This window comes from Streptopelia decaocto (genome assembly GCF_964273445.1).
Source record: "Streptopelia decaocto genome assembly, chromosome: 1".
Taxonomy (NCBI): domain Eukaryota; kingdom Metazoa; phylum Chordata; class Aves; order Columbiformes; family Columbidae; genus Streptopelia; species Streptopelia decaocto.
This window is the reverse complement of record NC_138663.1, coordinates 100,652,566-100,675,438: the sequence shown is the minus strand read 5'-3', so window position 1 is coordinate 100,675,438 and position 22,873 is coordinate 100,652,566. Positions and strand designations below refer to the sequence as shown.

The following is a 22,873-nucleotide window of genomic DNA, read 5'->3' as shown; positions in this document are numbered from 1 at the left end:
TTATGGTGTCTAATTAGAGTTGAGTCATGCTGTGGTCCCATACTTGACACCTCTTAAATGTTGAAAGATTTTCCGTAACCTGTGCTCTCATAAATACTTTTTCACTTTTTGAAATAATGTGATTTTCATAGACATTGCAGAAACAAATTAATAGAGATCCAAGTCAAATGTTGTTAGAAAAGAAACAAGAACAATGGCTGTGAACACAGCTAGTAGGTGGCAATCTTAAGAACTAGATCACAAAGCACTATTCTTCTGATGCACATTGACTTTTATGTGTTCTGTGTCATCCTGCAGGAAGCCACGGAATACAGGCCAGAGCACAAATTTCCATCTTCAACCTTTTGAAGGGGAAATGTCAGTTTAGTAATTGTAGAGACATCTATAGGGAAGTTAATTATATAACCAGTGCATGTCATTCGACAAATACAGAAGGAGAGATGTTTAAAGAGTGACAGGTTCTACATCTGTAAAAAGCTTTTGTAACTAATTTGAAATGGAAAGAGTCATATCTTTAAAAACAAGAAGCATCAACTTTGGTTTTACAGATCATCCGACTTGCGTAACACTTTTAAAGTAGTCTGAAAGTTAAAAAACATATTTAAAATTGCATCAAGCCTCAGTATAAAAATATTCAGCTCATGTAAGATGACTGTTTGCATGCCTGTAAGTTCATAATAAGACTGGCTTAGTCCTTCCATGAGCGATGATAATGGTTACTATGGACCACTGCTTTCTCTTCCTATAAAAATAATACTCCAAGCTATTAAATACTGCAATTTGGAAGAACATGTAGCTTTTCTAAAAAGGGAGATGAAACAACCTGAATTCATTGGAAGCACTTAGTAACCTCAGATGGGAAAAACACAGCCCAAAGATGAAAGGAGTTCACAAATTATCTTCCTCAACTTTAAAAGAAATCCCAACTTTCAGAAGTAATGTCAGTTTAGGTTTTGCGCCAAAAGAATTCTGTAGCAAAATGAACCAGAAGCAAAAAGCCCAGGAGAAAAAAAAAAAAACACTTATCAAGCACATTTTGTTTGTTTTTAACCATTTGCTGTTATAATAGTCCAACCTGTTTTCATTCTATGCTCAGTGCATTAAAGAGACTCATGTTTCTCTTGAAAATAATCAGGGAAGCTGTAACGGTAAACTTCCAAAATTTATTTAAATTTGTTTTGGTTTGTTTCTTTTTTTGGCACAGCAACTGTAGCAGGGGGGGAGGCCAGAGGTGGACTGTAGCATTGGACAGTCTCTCACCCACAGGAGGCACTGGGGACACCACAGCGGGGTTCCTGCACGTTCAACCCACACAAATGCCCAAGGGCTGCTCCTGTGCCCAGCATGGCCGCGCTGGCTTCGGCAGCACAAAGGCAATTGCAGCACGCAGATCTCAGCAGCACGAAATAAGGGCCATCGGCAACATAATCCAAACCCAAATTTTCAAAGGGAAGTGTTAAACATGACCACAAGGAAGACCTCAGGTTTGGTTAATATTCATGTTCTAGAATATGCCTCAGATTAGGTAGATTTGCTAGTCATCTGCAGATTGCTAGCTTTTAAAAATAGGAAACTAAATGCCTCTAGGTCAGCTCAAAAAACCCATAAAATCAATTCATGTCATGATGAGTCCAGCTCCTTTTGACAACAAGGATGCCTTGTTAAAAGAAGAGTGTATGGAAATACATTTTCTTTCCCACAGGACACCTATTCATCATCATGCAGTGGTAGTTAACAACACAGGAATTAAATGTCCAAATGAGAGATTTTATTTAGTTAGTTTTTTAACATGGAAGACATGTAAGCCCTCTGCATAACACAAGTGCTGAGGGAAGGACTGCCAAAGAGACCATTTTATAAAACCTCCTGTAATGCAGTGAAATGGCCAAATACTACATCTGAAATAGTATGTCAAAATAGGCTGCAGCTTAACTGGTGCCCAGTCATGTGATTTTCATGGATCCCGTGATTATAAAGCAAGAATTGTGCTGCACAAACACAGCTAAAATGCTGGCGTAGGAGTATTATTCACACACTTTTGTGACGAGGGTTCAGCACTGGTGGATGGAAATCGTTTCACTTGTCCAGAGCTGCTGTCTGCCTACAGAGGCACGTCTGCACCCAGCTGGCGGTGCTGCTGCCTCCCCCCTCGCCCCACTCCAGCCCCACCTCCCCTCCGCACCCCTGCGCACACGTTCACACCCTCACGGGCTATTCATTGTGAAATCCCTACAGTAGGTACAAAGGGCTACAAAGAATTAGAAAAATAGCAGATGGTCTCTTCAGCTGGGCAATAAGTAATGCAAAATACAACCAAATAAACCCACAATAAATATTAATGTTTAGAAGCTTTTACGGTTGCTCCTGGAGTACGTGTTTGCTACAGTTCATATTTTCTCCTCTTGAGATATTAATACCACTTCAGAACCAAAGAAAGCCTGTAGAAATTATTTTTCTTATATGTATGTTACTCCTGTTTACCAAAACCACAGCTACCAAACCTGGTCCTAGCAGTGTGTGCACAACCTCAGCTCAGCTACCACACACCACTTAAGCAGCTGCGGTGTGAGCGGCGGCTGAAATCGCTGCTCACACTGCAACGGCTCTGGCACACTGCGGGGCAGGAGGGCACTCCCCTGTGTGCCAAATATTTAAGGACCTGAACTGCATCCTGCATACAGTCATACATTTGAAAAGGGTCTGACAATATTGTGCAGTTTAATTAAAACTGGAATTAACAGAGAAAAGCTGAGTTGATCAAATGGGAAAACAACTTTTGGTGGCTTCTGTTCCTGCACTGCATTCTGGAAACGCACAAGTAGAGAAACGTCCAATTTACAGCACTACTGTTCCAGTAGCATGCTCTCTTTGCCAAGGATAATAATGGAAAACTCTTTTGGGAAATCTCAAGCATTCCCTCCCCACTGCCCTCTTTCTCCCCCTTCACCAAAACCCTGTAGCTGATAAATATGAAAAAAATTCTGAATCGTTTCATGCACACTAATAAGAATCATCTGGCTCTGAACAAACTGTAATATACTCAACACTTGACATTTTCTTCAAACTTAGAGTCCCCGTATGTTTCAGTCCCAACAGTAGCTCTATCATGTACATTGAAGTATGTGGGGAGAAGAAGGAAAAGAAGGGAAAAGGGCATTGCAATAAGTCTGAAATCATCACGGCAAAACTTCCAGTTTGGATCAGGAAAAGATCAGATCAGAGTTGTCATAAAAAAACTCTTGAAGCCAGAAATGAAGAAATACTTACCTTACAGTGCAGTTCCTTTCATCCAGATTAACTTTAGAGAAAATACACTCCCCATCTTCCTTTAAATCCTCTGCTTGCCTCCTTACTTCAACTGAGACTTCCTAAAAGTGGTTTATAGCACATGTAAGACATCAAGTCATCATGTTTCAGACTTACAAAAAATCTATGATTACGGAACCTCTTATTTGTGGGTTTGCCCTATTTGAATATACATGAAGTCAACAGCATAGCATGTCTTAAGCTTGTTTGGTTTTAAGCAGCACAGAATGCTGTGTGACCTCTTGCGCAGCCAACCTGGCTGTGCTTGAGTTACTGCTCTGCTGACCTACAGAAGAGCTTAACATTTATACAAACCTTCACAACTTCCATTTGGCAAAGACAAAAACCCAAAATGAGGCAAAGAAGTTAGAGAAGAGTTGCTCACATTTTAGAAGAGGCGAGTACACACCAGCTTTTGAATCCCTGAGCGTGTACTTCAGTTTCTCAGTAAAACACACAACATCGCTGTTCCAGAATTTTATTATCTCACTATCTTCAAACAACCACACCCAAAGCATGGCTTTGCATTACAAACACTGAACCTACAGGAAATTTAATTGCACATTAGCACTGGAATAATCTGAATCACATATGCGAAACAACATCTTTATTTACTTCAGTCAGTTGTAAGCATCTTCAATGCACTTATCACCATATTTTCCAGGTGCCTAAACAGGTGTCTGCTTTTTGCCCCAGGAGGCCTATACTGAACTTAAAGGCACTGACTAATAAACCAGAAATGCATATATGGAATAGATTATGATTTTTCTGCTGGGTAGGCAATTATTTAGTAATTTAGTTAATTTAATTTTCAAAATAACTTCCAGGTGATTATTTCCAGTGCTTGGGATCTCTATTCTAGTAAATTACCTGCATAGTTGAGTCTGCATGTAGAGTTCGAAAATCATTTTTGCAAAACTTAGAGACACCAAGAGTTCACAACTTTTAGAGATGAACATTTTGGTTTCTTTTTGAGCTATTTTCATTCTACTCCCTGTATATATATGTGGATGTGTATGTATGTATGCAATGTTTTTACCAACAGGGGAAAAAAAAAAAAAAAAAAGGAAAAAATAATATACGACTGCATTGCCTCAATTATTTTCCTGCATAAGGTGAAGTTCAACACAGGTTGAACACACAATGAGGCCTTATATCAGGCAATCTTGCAGCAGTTTGAATAACATCTTTTAAACAGAGAACTTAAGAGACTTGGTTTCTCTGTTTACTTCCCCTGCCACCTGCCAACCATTCCCTGGCCCTGCTCAGTTAAAAATTAACTTCCTATTTACTTGCAAGTTGAAGAGACATTTGGCATCTCCCTAAGGAATAAATTTATATATCTTAAATCAAGCAAACCAACATACAATAAAACACTAAGCAGCTTCATTTGCTGCTGTAGTGTAGATTTAACATTAACAGGCATATTTTTAGTCTCTAAACTTTATTAGACTGAAGTTTTATCCTATGTAGCTTTTCCATCAAACAAGATCAGAAGAAAAGAGGAAATCCATGGAAAATGATTAGACCATTAACAGAATTGGACAAAAGTAGTCATTATTTCCCTTGGAACATTTTTCTTCATAGTTTCAGAGAATTGAAAGCCTTAAAATAGGGAAGGCAGCCACACCAATGAAGAGATAACTCTGGGCAAAGATTGCTTTGATCCTCCTAATACCTCTACTGTAAAAAAGAGGATATTATCAAATCAAACAGGTTGTTTTCTTCCATCTGGCTACAACACCCATGAAATTACTTGATCCAATTGCTCTTTTCTACACTCAGTTCCTGTGCAATACCAATTTTGATCTTCTTGGTTTTACTAATGAGAGCTACCTGTAACAATTATTCCCTTACTGACAAAAGGGAAACACCACACCACTTTGTATTCCTAAAGGGGCAATGTTCATAAAAATTAAGTCTTTCCCCTTCTACGACTCTCTTGCCGCCCTCGCCTTGGGCAATTTAAAGGATAATGAGAAAGACACTTGTACCTGTTTGTAGAAATCAGCAGAAGGGGATGATCTAGACCTCTCATGGGTGTACTGGGCTTTCTCATGCTGTTCGTGGCCTGCATCGAGGATATTATCTGCTGAATGGTACCTTCCTGAGCTCCTTGGCTCTATCGGCTTCCGCTGCTCCTTCCACGACGCCTGATACTCTGCAAAGGTTCCTAGGCGCTGCGGCTGCTCAGATTTCACAATCCTATCAGCAGCCTTATTGCTGCTACTGTAGTGGACGTTATCTTTCGAAGCATGTGCAGTTTCAAGTCCAAGAGAGGCTGCCCGACCTCTTCTCTCATACCATGACTCCTCTCCCTCTTGTGCACCATGAGCTTTCCTATCTGGCCTCTCAGGCTGTCCCTCAGCCAGACTGTGAGGAGCTGGTTTCTGTGCCAATTTCCTATAAGCAGACTTACTTGTTTCTTCAAAGAATTTCCACCTGTCTGCAAATGAGCCCAGGGCTTCTTCAGATGTATTTGGACGGCAATGAGCACGGCACTCGTCTTCTGACATCCCCACCTCATTAATCTTCTCCGGTTCAGAGTAAGACTTCAGTTTTTGCTCTGCTGTGAACCTCTTCCTGGCTCCGATGCGAGGAACGTGATGAGTGCCACTCCCTGTAGGGTTCGGTTTAGCTTGTGTAGCCTCGAGGAATCCAGACACATCTTCAGAAACCAAAGCCAATAATGAAGAGTTGTAACTACCAGTTTTCCGCTCAGGTGACCTGGGGTGACATTCAGCGTGGCTGGGCTCCAAGTCCCGCCGTTTGAAGGATGTTGCCCTCAGAACCCTGGCCTGTGCTTCCTTGAGGTGGTCTTTGTAGCTGTTGGTAAAGTTGGTGTCTGGGGAGGCAGTGACATTTTCTGCTGAGTCTGGCTTCCAGGTCTCATTGCACTCCTCTGTTTCAGATGACCCTACTAACGTAGCGGTGCTTCTACTTTTCTGCAGCTTTGCTCTTCTCATTTGGATCTCATTTCTCAGGGTTGTTGCAAAACGATCACTCCTTCGTGCCTGTTTAGACAAGTGAGTGTCGAATGGGGCCTGTCGCTGCTCTGTTACCACTTCTGGGCCGTTGTCAGACTGTTTTTTACCTTCCTGAGCTAAAGAGTGCAACATTGGGGTCTTCTGAGGAGAAATCTTGCTACTCTCATCTTTGCCCCACCTAAAATCTTTCTGAGCACACCTGTTTTCAGTGGTAAACACACAGCCCTTCACATACTCCTGTGGACCATACCTAGTTTCACTTTCCTCAGAGCTGCTCTCAAAGTTTTTCTTTTGTCCAGACTTTTCAATATGATTGTTTTTTTTAGCTTCTTCTACTACAGCACACCTAGCATCCCCATGTCTGTCCATGGGGTAATGACTACTGTTGTCACATGCTTTCAGTGAAGATTCAACAGATTGTTGAGGTAGATAGTATTTTGGTTTTTGGACCATTGTGACAACTGTGGGATTTTCGTGAGGTCCAAGTGATGCATCAGTTCCCACTGCAGGTTTCCAGTTGTCATCCTTGAGTTGTAGTGGCTTTGAGCTTCCCTGAGCAGGCTGTTTTGCTGTCACGCAATAATAACGACTCTGTCCAGTGTTGTCCACTTTCTGTTCAGCAGCACTGTTCAAAGCAGAAGTGTTGAGCAGACTGGCTTGGTTTGGACTGTAGCCATGAAAATGATCTGTAGGTAACTCCTGAATGCCACTATACGCCAGATAATGTTGCTGATCTTTAGGCGTAGCTAAGAGTCTTGCATTGTGAAAAAAAGTGCTTTCATCACTGTACTGGTGCTGGTGGTGGCAACTGTAAGCGGGCTGCGCAAACCGAACATCAGTGCTGGACAAGGACGACTGCAGTTTGTTCACCATTCCTGCGTTACTATTATACCTTTCACCAGTTGAAGAAAAAGTGTGTTCTGAACTGAGATCAGATTTATAATTGGAGCTGCTGACCCTCCTGTCACATGCTCTGGATGGTCGCCGCTGCTGCTCCACAGTTTCCAAGTTCCAGTCACTTCTGGGCTGAGAGCGGTTCAGGGCTGTAAAGTGCTGCGTGCTGGCACCCTCTGAGTACGCAGGGCCAAGGGCTTTCTCATGGCCTTTTGTAGCAGCAAAGCTGTCACTACGAAGAGGTGGAGGTGGGGGGGGAGGAGAAGATGACTTCTTTTTATCAGGAACATACCAGACAGGTCCAAAACTGGATCTTCCAGAGCTAGTGAGCTTGACATCAGGATGTTCCTCTATTCTAGGACTTCTGTTGTTCTCATATTGGATGGGAATTGGCAAATAGCTGGGTTTGTCCTCTAGTCCACTACTGTCATTCAAGAACTGGCCAGATTTGTTCCCATGCTTAATTGTCTCCCAGTGGCCTACTTTGTATAGCATGTTCTCTGTCGAAGAAGTGTCTGCATTGGATAGAGTGTGGTCAGGGGTGCTAGAACTTGTGGAGAAAGACCCGTAGGCTGAATCCCGCTTACTTTGGCTCCCTAGATGATCAATGCTACTATTAGACCTTGCTGAAGAAAGTCTTCCATACTGGGCTACTTGTGGAGTGTGGTCCCAGCTGTCCATACTTCCCAAAGAGCTGAATTGGTCAGAAGTGCGATGTAGACTTGACTGATCCCACGAGTTTGACAGGTCATGAGAAGAACAACTATGGTAGAAAGCAAACAGAAAGCCTCAGCATAAATATACCAGTCAAAAAAATGCCACAACATAATTATAAATATATAGCCACCAATTTTACTAACATTGATTAAGATCTACCTGCATAGCAGTTACCCAATAGAAACAATCTAATAAAATTGGAATTTTGAACACAAAATCAGGGATTTACCTTTATACTCTGCCACTGATTCAAAGCTTGAAACTTTTGTAACTAACCCAACTTCCCTTTGTAAGTTCATCAATAAATAATACATATTTATCTCCTTGAATGCTCCCCTCTCCTTCTGCAAATTGTTGATTTTGCTGATTTTACTTTTAGACAACTTTAGTTTGAGCCCCATTAGTCCCCTCTTTCCCAGGACAAACTCCAACTTATTTTTCAACTTATTTTCCAGGCACCTCAATTCTTCTAGCTGTTCAACTCACATACTTCCCTGTTGATCTTTTGTAAGCTCACTCTGACCTTCTTGAACCCATAAGGGTATTCCTTTGTCCTGCTTATCCAAATCTGCCCATTCATTTAATATTTTCATTTCTAAACTAATGCTCACTAAAAACATTTGCTTCAAATGCTACCATTGTAGATCTGAGCCTTCACATACACCTTATCAGTGTGGTTTCAAACCACTCTCAGGTTGACACCCGTACAACATTCAATATCATTCAATTCCACCCAGTTTCAAAACACTGACAGGAAACCATCAGCAGGAGATGCCAGAGCAACATAAGCTCTGCATGGCCAAAACTAAACTTCTCACCTTCCTTCAAGAATCCTTACTGCCACCAGTTCCTCTCTGCCACTCTTTCTTCTAGAGAAATGTCATCTTCGATGATGTACTTGCTCTGGATCCCTTACCTAGGACACTATTTCAAACTCTTGCTGCTTCTGTTGTTTTCCTACCCTATCCATTTTGTTCTGTTTTTTTTTCTTTTCTTTCATATCTTTCACAGCATACGCCCTCCTGTCAATCCAACACACTGATGCTGAAGACAAGCCTTTTCAATTATTCTCATCACATCTCCCTGTTTGAACTCCACTGGCAGCCTCTCTTGCTTTTATAAACGAAATTCAAATTCTTGCCCTTGCATGCAAAGCCCCTTGGTAGAAATCCCAGAATTACTCCACTCCCTGTAGCTATAATTATATGAAGCATCTATCAAATCTTATGCAGTAGAGAAACCTGTGAAAGCTAGCAATGCAATTAGATCAGTCCACATAAAAAAATACAGAATGATATACATGTGGGGGTTTTTCCTTCCCCCCCCACCGCCCCGTCAAAAATATTGGAATGGTCAACTAAACATTTCTTTGGAATTCAGTATTAACAAGAGAACTGCTTTCCCCCCTGACCCGTCTATTACTTATAGCCTTCATAACTTTTTTTATACAACCTGGTCAAAAGCAATTTATGTGAAATAAGAGAAGGTATACTTCATATTTATTTACCAGAAGTATTTTATTAACAATATACACTAGCATTGGCCTCATCTTGTGGGTGTTTTGTTCTTTCATTATTTTTGGCATTTTAAAACATCTTGTGGAATACTTAAAAAGGTCTTAATTGTCTTCTGAGATAGATACTGTGGTTCATGTAAAAAAATGTCTTGGTCATTATTTGGATCTCTTTTGTCAATGAAGAATGTAAGCCAGATATTGCTATGAATTGCTGGTACTTTGCCCCCTCACCCCTGCCTTCAACACTAAAGAGATACTTGGCATTGACTGAAGTGCAGGAAAGCCTCAATATACAAGTCTCATGTAGATCTGCTGGTATCAAATGCGAAGCAGAGATCATCAGCTTAAGAGCGAAAGCCCCGCTAGAAAATGCCTAATGGAAACTCAGCAGATGCAGCAAAATTTTCAAAGACAGACAGGAAATTTCTGATGGCGTGCTACTGCCAAGCCTGGCCTCCTGTGGTCCTTAACTGCACGGTGATCCTCCCATGAACCCTGACATGGACCAGAGGCCAAAAGCCACTTCTCTGCCTGAGGCTGGCATCCCAGGATACCCTTCTCTCAATAGCTGTTTTAGAGTGGATTCACAAACATTCACAAATGCATCTACACTGCTGGTTGAAGTCTGGCAGGTAAAGTTAGGGAATAATCTACAAACACCATCCTTGGCCACTTTGGCATCCCCCCTCAAACCTGGGGCATTAATTTCAGCTTCCGGGCCCTCCCAGAAATGACATCTCAGCAAATCAGATAACATGGGATTACAGACAAGATGTATCTGACTCTAACTGCCCCCAAACTCAGTTGAAGCAGCCTTCTCAAGGCATACTTGCCTCACACCTACACCTGTCAAGCCAGAACGAAGCAAAGGAGGTTGTTGGTTTGAACTGCACACCCAGGGGCACAAAAGAAAAAAAAAATAATAAAAAGATCTTCCATTACAGTATATCCTACTGGAAAAAAATGCAGGGTCTAAACTTTCAGCAACTTAAGATAGTTCATATCCACACCTCCTGGAAAAGTGTACTCATCCTCAGTCTAGGATGGGCTAGGGAAAAAGTCTGCATCTGTGCTGTTAAGGTTTGACTTCTGTGAAAAAGGCAGCAAAAGACTCACAGTGGGAAATTAAGGCACCAAAAGCTTACAAGGTCTAGCTCTCCAGCCTTGCACGAGAGGCACCTAGACCTGGTGCTAACCCACGATAGGTTATAGTTTTTGAATGAAAGTCATATGATTAAAAAGATACACATACAGTGGCTGTGGAGAAATGGGCTTCGGATCTACCCTCTCTCCCATCTACACTAGTACAGTCTCTTCTGGTGTTTCTATCTTCCTCTAGCTTCATGCACCTTCTCAAAGGTCCAAATTCAGTAGGCTGGAAAAAATTCCCATCAAAACAAAAACCAAAACAGCAACAAACCAAACCAAACAACCAACAAAACCCCCCCAAAACAAAAAACTCAACCCAACCAACCAACCAAGCCCCCACAAAACCAAAACAAACAACCCACAAAAAACCCCAAACCCAACAAAACAACAAAAAAAATACAAACAAACCAACCCCACCAAAAATGAAACACCCAACCCCAAACAAATCAATGAATGAGATGTTAGCTTAATCAAGTATCTACCTAGGTAGTAAGGCCATTTTTCCAAGACTGTTTTGCCCAGCTGTACCCCAGGCCTCAAACACACAAAATCCAGGTATATCCTGCTCAAAACAGAGCAAAAGCTTCTCTCCCCTGATTGAACTCTCCATGATTTGCAAGTCATTTAGTTTTCACATTCACAGAGGGAATGCAGGCAGGCACATTCAGAAGAGATTTTAGGCTGTGAATACCAATCTCAGATGCTTAGCTCAAGGAAGGACAAGAAATTCCAGAAACAGCCCAAGGATGGGATCCTTGGGCTAGAAACATACCCGCCTGGGGCTATTTCTGTTATCTTCTTGCATACTGCTGCTTTCAGCTACTGATTGCTGTCCATCCCCTTCAGCTTGGTGCTTGACTTAGAGCGCATGGTGTTTCCTGGCTTTGTGAATTGCACTTTGAAAGTGGGGAATCTCCGAAGCTGCTCACCTTCTTTTTTTGCAGACCAGCAAGTCCAAAGGACCCCCCACCCCCCTGCAACTGGGATCCTCAAAATACCCAAATCCTTGGGCTGTCAGTCGGGGAATGCTGGGCCTTCAAAGACAACTCTGCTTCTGAAATCATCTTAGGCAACAAACACCAGGACAGACAGATCTCCCAAATACCTCACCTTCCAAGTGGGCAGCACAGGCAGCCAAGGGGATCAGGATGGCAGTGCCCTGGGAACCCTGGTATTGGACTGTACTAAAGCCACTAAATCTTTCAGCAGCATCTGAGAAAGCAAAATTTGCCCTTCTTGTTAATATTGATGTCTACCAGTAGTTGCTGCTATTTCTGACATGTGAGGGGAGAGGACTGCTCTGTTCCCCTTCCACATAATTTCCGCCCAAAGCCCATTTCAAACTGGCCTTGAACCAATTTTTTTTTTTTTTTTTTTTAAATAGTGATTCGCCCAGCTCCTATCAAATCACACTTTGAGACATATGCCTTGTAATATTTTACTTTCACAAGCTACAAGGACAATCATCAGGAAGAACAGGAAGCATACACTCATTTATAGCTCCAACAGAAGACCCAGGGGACCGAAAGTAGAAATTACTCAAGTTAGCATTGCTACCAAGAACTCTATAAAGTTTTTAGAAATTTCTGCATTTTGTTTCTATGTACAAGGACTTTTACTGCCTTCAAATCTACAATATAAATCTTATTCAGTTCACCTCTATGAAATTTAAATACAAACTCGGTAAATCAGTGTAAAGCAGCAGCAATTATAATTGAGGATTTGAGAAATATAATGTGCTACACTTCTGCAAATGAAGTACTACAAAATGCATTTTAAAACCCTTTCTGTCTAAATGTCAACATTCCTACTTTATTCAAGGGCAGTGAGTAAGTTTTTTTTAAGAACACTAGAGAGCTTCTAAAGAAAACAAATGCTGTAAAAATTACGGTAAAAGTGACAGGAAAAATAAAATCAATGTTGTTCTTTTTTAACTATGATAAATTAACATCAAGAAGTAATAACAGGGAACATACAGCAGTAAGTATAGAAAACACAAGCCTACTTTCCAAACCAGGATTGCGTACCAGACTAATTTTCTTTAATGCTCATCGTAACTATGGTCCAATGGAAACAGAGAAGAAAAAGCAACAAAATTAAAAAAAAATACAACACAAACCAAAAAACCCTTGTGAAAATGCTGAAAAATGTCACCTATGAGCAGGAACCAAACAAGAACCTGTAACCAGACACAACTAGAACTGCATGAGCACCAGCCTCTCTCCCCTAGTGCTGAAGGAGACCTAACAAATATTAAGGTGCTTTAAACAGGAACTGAAAATCCTTGGTCTTATTACCTCTCTGCACAAGCAAGAGCACAGCTGTAGGGGAGATCAGATTACAGAAAGACAGTCTAAGTAATAAAACCAGTAATACCTTAAAGTCTAACAGGAAAACATTCTGCACCCTCCCTTCAGGAAAATACTTTTTAATAGCCTGAAACAGTATATTTCAATTTCTTCTCCCTTTACTATTTCACTTCATGTATGTTAATTTTGGCTTCTTTTCTCTCACAGAAGTTTGGGATTTTACCAGTGGACACTGAGAGGAAATGCAGAACAAGAAACAACCTTTTGAGCACCTTTAAAGCTAGATCCTTACCTTTCAATCACACACACATATCACATACTGTTTCTGAAATCCACCCATCCATATGTCAAACTTCCCACACTCCCCCTTCAAGCACAGGCAACACTAAAGACATGTAATACGATCATTCTGCATTCATGGTTTTAAAAAACAGCGTACAACCTACATTATTATTGTCTTGCTGTTGGAGCTGAATGCATGAAACTTAAACAGAGACTCACCTTGCATGGTAGCGCGAGTGCCAGGAAGCGCAGGCACTGGAGGAGGAAAGGTGTGACGTGGCTGTCTCAGGTTGACTTTCTGTAAATTTGGTCGCGTGCCAGGAGTGAGGCCTGCAGGCTAGGTCATTTCTTCTGAAAACAAGAGTTAGAACATATTAGTTTAATGCAAACAGTTCAGTAAAGTGACATGCAGAAGAAAAAAATAAAAAATCTACCAGGGCAGTAGTCAAGTGCTATACAGATGGGGCAGAGGCACAATGACTTTAAATGACAGCAAATGAGATAACTTTCTACATGCATGCCAGTTTTGAAAAGACACCAGCATTCCTTTAAAAATGTTTGAAATGCAGTGAAACCCCAACACCACTCTCCAAGGCCTGTGCTTGACTTTTTTTTTTTTTCTTTTTTTTTATTTGTTGATTTTGGGGGTGGGGTGGTTTTTATGAGGGGTGGAGACAGGCAAACAAATTTTAAAGTACCTGACACGTACCCAGAGCTTTAACAGTTAAAGGTAATACTGAGACTTACGACTCTTTTAAAACATGTCAGGAGTACAGTAGGGCTTTGGCAGGGTTTTACTGTAGGTATGTGCTTATGGGAGGAGGTGGGAAGAAAAGAGTTAATGACAGGAAGGATTAAAGCCATGAGCATTGTTTCACACAAGTTAGTAAGAGTGATACAACTAATAATTTTAACTCCAGCCAAGTTCTGCTTCAGCTCTTGAAATGTTTGGCACCCCAGGTATGCAGCCCACGTTTCTGTTTTGGGATTTATTTTATTTTAAAGAGCACACCTCAAAAACAGTTCAGCAATTCAAAGTTCCCAAATATCTACAAAAATATCTACAAATGCACATGCTTAAGTAACTGAAGATATCCCTTCTAAGAAGTACAAGTTGTTAGAGCTTTGTGCCTTGTAAACTTCTCTGAAAAACTGCTCTACACTTCTCTGCCCCTTTCTTCTGTTCAGGAATTAGTAACAACAGCTTGCACTTCCTTCTAAGGACTTGCTGCTTCTAACACCTCTCAGCTCTCATTAAATAAGTGCATTCTTTTCTCTCAATGTTAAGAAGCCTTCTGGGTGGAATTTAGCTACTTCTGTTTCAGTGGGCAGGTGCTGAGTGTGAGCCATTTGTCTAGAACCTCTCAGTCACCCGGGAACAAAGCAGGATCTTACTGAAGGTAATTCATCCTGCCCTTCTCTTTGGCTCATCGTTGTCAAAGTGTAATTTAAAATTTAGAATCACAGAACAGTTTAGGTTGGAAGGGACCTTCAAAGGTCATCTAGTCCAACCTGCCTGCAATGAGCAGGGACATCTTCAACTAGATCAGGTTGCTCAGAGCCCCGTCCAGCCTGACCTGGAATGTCTGCAGGGATGGGGCATCTACCACCTCTCTGGGCAACATTAGACAAGGTATAACATGAGACAAACCCCATCTTTCTAAGCCACAGTCTGTAAACATAGGCTTACAGTACCTTATTTCTTGAGGGTTTTTTAAATGCACTGATGTGTCTCCCTTATGTATTTACGAAGCTTACTACTGCAAGGTTAAATAATTTGCTAAGCTGAGAAAGTGTTCCCTATTTTGAACTTGAATTCTAAAGACAGTTCTAATTTTTTTCACTCATTCCTCCTTTTTATAAATTTGGGTTATCAATCAACCACTGGACTGAGAGAACAAAACTAAAGTTCATTATAAACCCAGCATCTTCAAAACAGGTCCAATTTGAGTACACGGCTTTTTGCAGTACACTCAGGAAGATCTGATGAATTTCATGGTGAATTGTCTTTCCAAACTCTGCATGCAGGACTACAAAAGGAGAATAATAATTCTACAGGGAAGCTGTAATTTCACTGAGAAGTGTAGCATCATTACTGTCACTAAAAAAAAAGAAGTAATTGTTTCCATAAACAAAAGCCTACTCTTCTCAGCATGACAAAAGAGAAAACAGTTAAGCAGCACATCACTGTGTTGTTCTTTCTTGGTAGAATACGAAATTCAGAGGGTTGGTGGAGAAGCCCAAATACTCTCGGTGTAAACAAGTGCAAAAGATTCTGCTCAGCCATGCGTTGCTGGGCTCCAGACAGCCCTTGTATACTCCAAGGGCTACAAGCCTGTGTGCAGGTATGGAAAAAAAAATTTGTTCCGCTGTTCAGCTGCACAGAACATTGAAGGGTTTTTTCCCCCCAGAGCTCACATCTAATGGTATCAATACCAGCTTGGCAAACCACGAATATCTATTTAGGCAAATTCAATAGACCTCCTAGGTATCAATTCAGCAAAAAGGTTTACCTGTTATGAGACAATTACTTTTTTATGATGCACCACTAAGAAAACACAAGACTAGAAAACTAGCACAATACAAGGTATATTCGGAGTATGAGGAAACGAGGTTGGGAAAGAGGACTTCTGAGATGGTTTGCTATGGGTTTGGCAAACGGTAGAGGAATTCGATCACTGGGAAGGAACAGCAGGGATGCACTTCTAAAGTCAGTACTGTACCTCATGGAACTTCTCAAGATCTTCATAAGATAGCTTCTTGCCACATGAACATCATTTTCAGATGGCATTTTCTGTGCTACAATATCCACCACCACTTTCATCTTCCTGAGCAGCCAAGCAAGGGGAGGAACAGACTGGATTGAGCTGTGATGTGATGCACAAGTGGACAAGAACTTACAAGTTCTATTTCATTTTTTGTATTTGTGGACACATGTATGTTTTTAAGAGGTACTTTTTTTGTTAGAATAGTCTGCACAGCCTAAAAATGCTGCTGAGATACCTGGAGGATCGAATCACATAGATACCTGCTTTTGTTGAAGTCCATAACATGAGTAAACATTAATTTACTGTGCATAGTCAACAATGCTTTCCACTAGATTTTCACCATTTAATTGTATTTAGTATTTCCTGCACTTCAAGAAACATCTTTTTCTAACAATAAACAGAGCACAGCATGACTAGTGATTCTAAAACCCAGCACAAATAAGTAGAAGGACTGGAAAGAAAAGATTAAAAGACTCAAGACAGGAATATTTTACAGGCAACTAAAGATGCTGGAAGCTGAGCATTTATATTCTAATGTAATGCCTCTGTATTAATTCTGAGTGACAGAATGAGATCATCTGAACCTACAACCCAGAAAACCTCTAGCATTAATGGAAGCATTAATAAAAGCATTTCACCGAGAGTGTCTTTCTACCAGCACATTTACAAAAGCTGCTGGGAGGAAAATGCTGATGAGCTTTGAAGATACGATACAAAGGGAAGAAAACAATTTCTACTGACTATAAAGCATGCTTCTAGATAGTGGTCTCAATGACGTGTGTGCAAATACTTTAGCAATAAAATAACCTTTCCAATCCAGTTTTTCAGCATAAATCTGTCCTTTTATAGTTAATGCTTAGAAGTCATTAAGAAAGACATTCTGAATTTCACAGGCTATAGGGATTAGAGATACTAGCTTAGATTGCTGCAGCAATACTGAGGATGTTGACTGGATATGGCCGGGTCGGGGGGAGAGAGAAAATATACCTCCTTGACCAAGACAGAAAAATTATTAAACTAGACAGGCAGATTTATCTGTAAACAAGAACAAACGCCAGAAAATATCTTAAAAATGAAAAGTAAACAGAAAATTGAATACAGTAACAGAACTACCTCAGTATACAACAGAAATATCAACAAATATGAGCCACTGCCTCTGTTTTCTGGCACATTATTAATTTCTGTAGGTACCATTCAGGTAAAAGACCAGCAGATACAACAGAGACATGTATCTTCCCCTGCCCCTAAAAGAATTTCTGTTTTATTCCCACCTACCAAAGAGCACCCTTATGGTAACCCTACCACATACAGGCTTTTTGCTCTTGGAGTCCCAAAGCAAAAGGAGGACAGGCGGTTCTGGGGACCTGCCAGCAGGTGGAAAGCAATCACTGGGACTTATTTGCCTGTTAATGTTTCATTCCAGCCCTCTGCTGAGTGATCAAGGATGGAAGGCCTGACCACTGGCTCACATGTCAGTGTAAAGCAGCAAATATTTCACTGCAAGTAGCAGCAGCTACACATGACAGAGGCTGTACAGTATTTCTGAGACAGAAAACAGGCTGTCAGTCATCTTGTTACTGGTCCCCTCTCTTTAGCTCAAAGGGGTATTTTTCATAAAAGCAGGGCTGACGTAGTCAGACAAAGATACTCTGACCCATCTCAAGAGTGAGGTAATGAACAATTCCTCCAGCGATTTTTCAGGTAAAACTTTGGAAATGTGAAAATGAACCAAGAATCACACTGATGTGGTATTTTAACCAGGACTGCTTCATAGAATCACAGAGTGGTTGGGGTTGGAAGGGACCTCAGGAGATCATCTAGTCCAACCCACCTGCTAAAGCAGGTTCACCCAGAGCAGATCACACAGGAACGTGTCCAGGTGGGTCTTTGATGTCTCCAGAGAAGGAGACTCCACAACCTCTCTGGGCAGCCTGTTCCAGGGCTCTGGCACCCTCAGAGTAAAGAAGTTTCTCCTCATGTTTAGATGGAACCTCCTGTGCTTCAGTCTGTACCTGCTGCCCCTCATCCTACCGTTGGGCACCACTGAAAGGTCCTCTTGACACCCACCCCTGAGATATTTATAAACATTGGTAAGATCCCCTCTCAGCCTTTTCTTCTTCAGGCTGAACAGACCCAGCTCGCTCAGTCTCTCCTCATAAGAAAGGTGCTCCACTTCCCTTTGTAACAGCTGCCTTGTGCTATTTCATGCCTTTACGCTGCCCGAAATATATTGATCCTTATTATTGCTTTTCACGTTAAATGCGAATAACTCAAGACAGCTCAGCTTGTCGGCGGGAAAGGAGGAGAAAGGGACAGAAACTCGTCTCCAGTTCACGAAGGGCCCCGCCCCGCCCGGTTCCCCCCCCGCTCATCGACGCCGCACAGACTTCCCGCTCCGCCACCGCCCCCTGCCGGCCGCCTCCGGCACCACGCCGGCCCCGCCCCGCAATGCTTCGCGTTGCTCATCCGCATCAGCCGCACCAGGAAATTAAACCTGGGTTGACACACAAATTCCCAGTTCTTCTAATTTAAAAGGAAGGATGAGACAGTGGCCTCAGTCAGAACTGAGCTATATCTGCAGAGAACTGTTGCACGCTGTCAGCACTAATTTTCTGAGTTAAAATTCTTGTAGTGGTTATATTAAAGATTCTTTAAAAAAAAAAAAGTATTCAGTTTTCAGTCACTTCAGTTTCTACAGAACATTTTTGGATGCAAAGCTGCAGGCCGCTGTTTCGCAGCACAGTCCACATGTTTCAGTGTACAATTTCCCTGCAAACCCTAGAATTCGGGAACCAGTCAATGCAGTTAAACTGAACAACGGCTATCAAAATAAGTTCCCTGTCCATTCACCAAGATGCACCTCAGACTTTTCAGTAGTGCTTTGTTTTTTAAAAATAGCCCAAAAACTTTCACAGTGGCAGCAGGAGCTCCAAACAATTTTAAACCTCAACTATAACGAGGAATTTGTCCCTATTCCGGTGTAAGGTAAACGGCTACAAGCCTGCGCTGCCTGCACGCCAAGGATGCCAGGCCAAGGAAATGCAGAATGGCTGCAGCGCTGAGATGAAATGGAAACCTACACGTGCTTAAAGGTCAAACACACAGTTCATCGGCATTCTCAAACAAGAAGCACACTCGGACACAGCACGCACTGAGCAGCACGTCTCACAAGGCGCCCTCAGATTGTTTCAAAGCCAAATAAACTAATTCATGCCAATTCATGTAGAGAAAATGTCAAGGATTTGTAGTGACAGCACAGGTGCCCTTGCTTGTCCCTTTAAAAATCCTAAATTACTTAGTTGTCCCCAGTTTTCTCATCTCACCTCCCTTAAAGTAACACCAGGCCAGACATACTAACACTCAGTTAACAAATATTTTATAAATCTGTATGTGCTAGGAGGGGAAAAAAAAAAGTCATTCCAAGCCATGTCTTTTTTTTTTTTTTTCAGTTCACTAATCTTGTGCTCAAGGGATTAAAATACACTAGACCAACATATAATACAATTAAATGGGTATGCAACAGGCACTGTAAATAAACTACCAATTCACTTATTCTATTTATGAAAACATCATTCCAATATTTTAAGTCTTCTGAATCCATGGAGCAGCGGGAAACGAAGCTGAAAACCACCATGAAGCCGTAGTAACCCACAAGGGCCTCAAATAATAATAAGAAATAACAATGTCACTGGTTTTCCTTCCAAAAATAGTTAAATATATTTTTCCTTGCAGATTATGAAGATCTGACCCAACTGTCTAACCTGGGAACTCACACGTAGAACAGGATGATTTTTTTGTCTGTTGGTTTGTTTTTTCTAAAAATAATAATACTTAAAAAAAAAAATCATTATCTGAATTTTTTTTTTTTTTAATGAGCACTTATTTGGTCAAAATATCTTCTTCTTTTTTTTTTTTTTTTTTTCTCATCCTTCCTTCAAATAGACAAACAACATCCCTTTCTATAGAGTGCTGCCCTCTGCTGACAAAGACATCAGGTGCTTTCTGTCTCAGGCAACTATAGTAATAGAATTCACATTACTTCCCATTAATTTAGTCACCGCTGGCAGATCTATCTGCCAGGGTGACACAGGAATAAAATATCTACAATTTGGCAAAACACTAAGGTCCAGCAGCAAAGCTATATAAGGAATGTGAACAGCTTCTTGCATCACTCTCAAGAATTCAATACAACCATGAGTTATACTAATCTAGGCTCAAATGGTTGATATAAATACCATAAACAAGCTTTAGGTTAAGTGCAATATAATCCCCTCCTCCTTGTCATTTTCAGTGTTTTCCTGCCTTCCACATACCTGTCTATATCTTTGGATGCAACAGAAAAACAAGAAATAGGTAAAAGTAATCTTAAAAGGAGGACAAGACATCCAAACTTGAGGTTGAACACTTCTCCTGAACAGTTACTCCCCTACTTCATTTGTTCCTTATTTCTTTGAAAATGAAGAAAGGAAGGGGTGGTGGTACATACGTGTGAAAGAATATGACAATAAAGAAAAACAACAAAAAGTCCCCTGAAAATGTTCATGCAACAATCCCATGTTAAAGGATCCTCCCCAAATTAAAAAGCTCCCACAATATATTTTGAAGTAAACCTTCACTGTCATTCGTAACCAATATGGATGATTTTCTAAAGTTATATATATATATATATATATATACAAACACACACATGTATGTATAGATATACACATATGATATGCACATATAGATGTGTGTATATATATTTATGCAAAGTCACTTCTTAGGCTTTTCAAAATATGCCCACAACTTCCCTTTCCAGGTTGATGGTTTTGCACTTCAATCACTGCTTTTTTGTCTTCCTGATACACCAAAGCTCTAGTGAAACCTGACCCGCAGTCCACTTCTGAATTTCTCTCCCTGCTTCTTTCTAGAGCATCACAGGCTGAACTGCTTGGTTCCCTTTTTCTAAGGTTGTCCTATTGCCTTCCACTCAGATACAGCCTTGGATGCCCAAACTTTCTGCTGTCCTGGGCCCAGACAGCAGCAATTTAAGTGCTTTTTCTAAAGTACGCTCTATGCCAGCATTCACACCACCTATCCAGGAAAGCAGATCTGTAGTGAGCTTTATAAAAACACCACACACTATGTCTCTTTCACACTTACTCCCTGAATTTAAAAAATATCTGAATGGAACTTTATTTGGGATTAACAGAACCTTATTTGGGATGAAAATTAGGTATATTAGGTATCTGTTATATTAAGTATCTGTTGAATATTAAATGGAAATGCTTTTACATCATTATTGATAAAATACTGCTTATATGAGATTTTAAAAACTAGTATGCCAGCTCAATAGCCTAGGAAAATGAATTTAAAGGTGAAGCTTTTAGTATCAGAAATCATCAACAGCAACATTACCGTTAGCTTGTCAACTGTGCACTCTTTCCCAAAATCAACACAGGAGGGCTGACATGCACAAATTCAAAGTACTACTGGCAACACTCCAGCCATACCAGAGTTTTTGTTTCAAGATTCTGCTTCTCTTTATTAACAGCAGCACACACCCGTTTGTCACAAACAATGCTCTTCGCATTTTAGCATCTATTCTTTTGGCAAAATCCCCTGTGACATACTTCGCTGGAATGGGGTAAACCACTGATGAAAACTAATCAGCCTGGTATATGAAAAAAGCTCCTTTCCGACCTCAGGCAGCTGAGCCCCGCTGCTACATCCCCATGGTCCGGTGACAGCTGGATTGGCCACAGGCAGAAAAATCCAGACATTCAAGACAGTGCATGTAACATGCACAGACACACACACTGCAGAAGATGAACAGTTAAGAGAGAGAGAACAGTTGGTAGTCTCAAGCAACACTGAAACCCATGTAGAGAAATTAAAAATAAAGAACAGAATTTTCATGAAAAAAACCAGCCATTGGCAGCCTGGTCACTCTATGACAAATGTACGACTGACCTACCATACTTAGCTCTTTTCAATGTTTAAATGACCTCTGGATACACAATCCCATAAGCATAAGTTGCCACGCATAAAAATAAAACCCAGTACCAGTCCTTCCTTAAGGTGGGAATTATTTAGCCAGCTTCTGAGACACGGAAGCTGTGTTAGCACACAGAGAATGAAGCACTACCAACTCCTAATAACAAACCATCTTATACCTAATCTAAAACTGGTGCAAATTGGCCACAAACAGCTTCTGTTTTCTTCAGGGAATGATTGCTACCCGTCTTGTCCAGTCTGAAGCCACATTATCGAAATCACCCCCACACTAAAAAAAAGATAAGGGTATCCCAACATTACAAGACCGATCAGGGACAACTCAGTTCCCTGTTTCTTGAACTTCTGGATCAGTATTCTAACTCAACCTTCCAATTATTTCCACGTCAGAGCAACACTCAAATTCTGGCCTTCCTATGGCTACTCTGAAACCTTTTTTCACCCCAAATACAGCAGCAGAAGTGACTTGGGTTCAGCAAGACCTAAGAGAAGGAATACTGAAAATAATATCAGCCAACAGGATCAGTAAAGGAATTCATACAGAATGATAAACTTGTAGCCCAACTTAGACTTCCCCACCCAAAAGCTTTTTCTAAATTTCTGTTGAAACAATGCTGGTACTGGTGGCATAGAAATGCAGAGGATAATGCAACCTTGAAGATATATTATGTAGTAAAATTGTTCATGAAAAGGAATGGCTAAAGCAGATGCACTGTAGGAATGGTATTTAATTAAATAAATATTTAGAATAATACTGCAGGTCTCCATTAAATGATATAGTCCTTTTTAGCCAGAAAAAACATTGGAATAAGAAGTAGAACCAACTCAACAAGCCCACACGAAGTATTTTTGCTCATCTATTTAAGACCTTGCATTTGCTAAGTATTCAAACATTGCTTCTTAGCCTATTCTCACAGCACTTGGGATTCTCAAGTAATCTTCCAAATAAAT

At 40.8% G+C, this 22,873-nt stretch overlaps 1 protein-coding gene across 1 annotated transcript in view; it reads right to left on the bottom strand.

The window, feature by feature from the left end:
* SHROOM2 (shroom family member 2) overlaps nucleotides 1–22,873 on the bottom strand; it is a 126,472-nt gene that overhangs the window by 33,605 nt on the left and 69,994 nt on the right. The window contains exons 3-5 of the mRNA XM_082075977.1: nucleotides 13,380–13,511; nucleotides 5,301–7,950; nucleotides 3,268–3,368 (exon numbers count right to left, since the gene is read on the bottom strand). Of these exons, the coding sequence (XP_081932103.1) occupies nucleotides 3,268–3,368; nucleotides 5,301–7,950; nucleotides 13,380–13,511 (2,883 nt within the window). The remainder of the gene's footprint in view (nucleotides 1–3,267; nucleotides 3,369–5,300; nucleotides 7,951–13,379; nucleotides 13,512–22,873) is intronic.